The 285-nt window shown below is 73.7% G+C and overlaps 1 protein-coding gene across 1 annotated transcript; it reads left to right on the plus strand.

Annotated features, from left to right (window-relative positions):
* Positions 1 to 17: 17 nt before the first annotated feature.
* EFNA2 (ephrin A2) lies at positions 18 to 244 on the plus strand (the record flags this gene model as incomplete). The annotated part of the gene is given in 1 exon segment (XM_027769555.1): positions 18 to 244. A coding segment is annotated over 1 exon segment (227 nt), but the record flags the coding sequence as incomplete, so codon positions are not given.
* Positions 245 to 285: the final 41 nt, after the last annotated feature.

The raw sequence follows: 285 nt of genomic DNA on the forward strand, positions 1-285 counted from the left end.
ATCTCCGCCCCCCCCTCCGGCGCGCCGCTGCCGCCGGCCGAGCGCATGGAGCGCTACGTGCTGTACATGGTCAGCGGCGAGGGCCACGCGTCCTGCGACCACCGGCAGCGCGGCTTCAAGCGCTGGGAGTGCAACCGGCCCGCGGCGCCCGGCGGCCCGCTCCGGTTCTCGGAGAAGTTCCAGCTCTTCACACCCTTCTCGCTGGGCTTCGAGTTCCGGCCGGGCCACGAGTACTACTACATCTGTGAGTGGGGCGGCCGGGCCGGGCCTCTGCGGGGCGGGGCC

The sequence above is a fragment of the Tupaia chinensis genome, unplaced genomic scaffold (assembly GCF_000334495.1).
Source record: "Tupaia chinensis unplaced genomic scaffold, TupChi_1.0 Scaffold149964_1, whole genome shotgun sequence".
In the NCBI taxonomy this organism is placed as follows: Eukaryota; Metazoa; Chordata; class Mammalia; order Scandentia; family Tupaiidae; genus Tupaia; species Tupaia belangeri.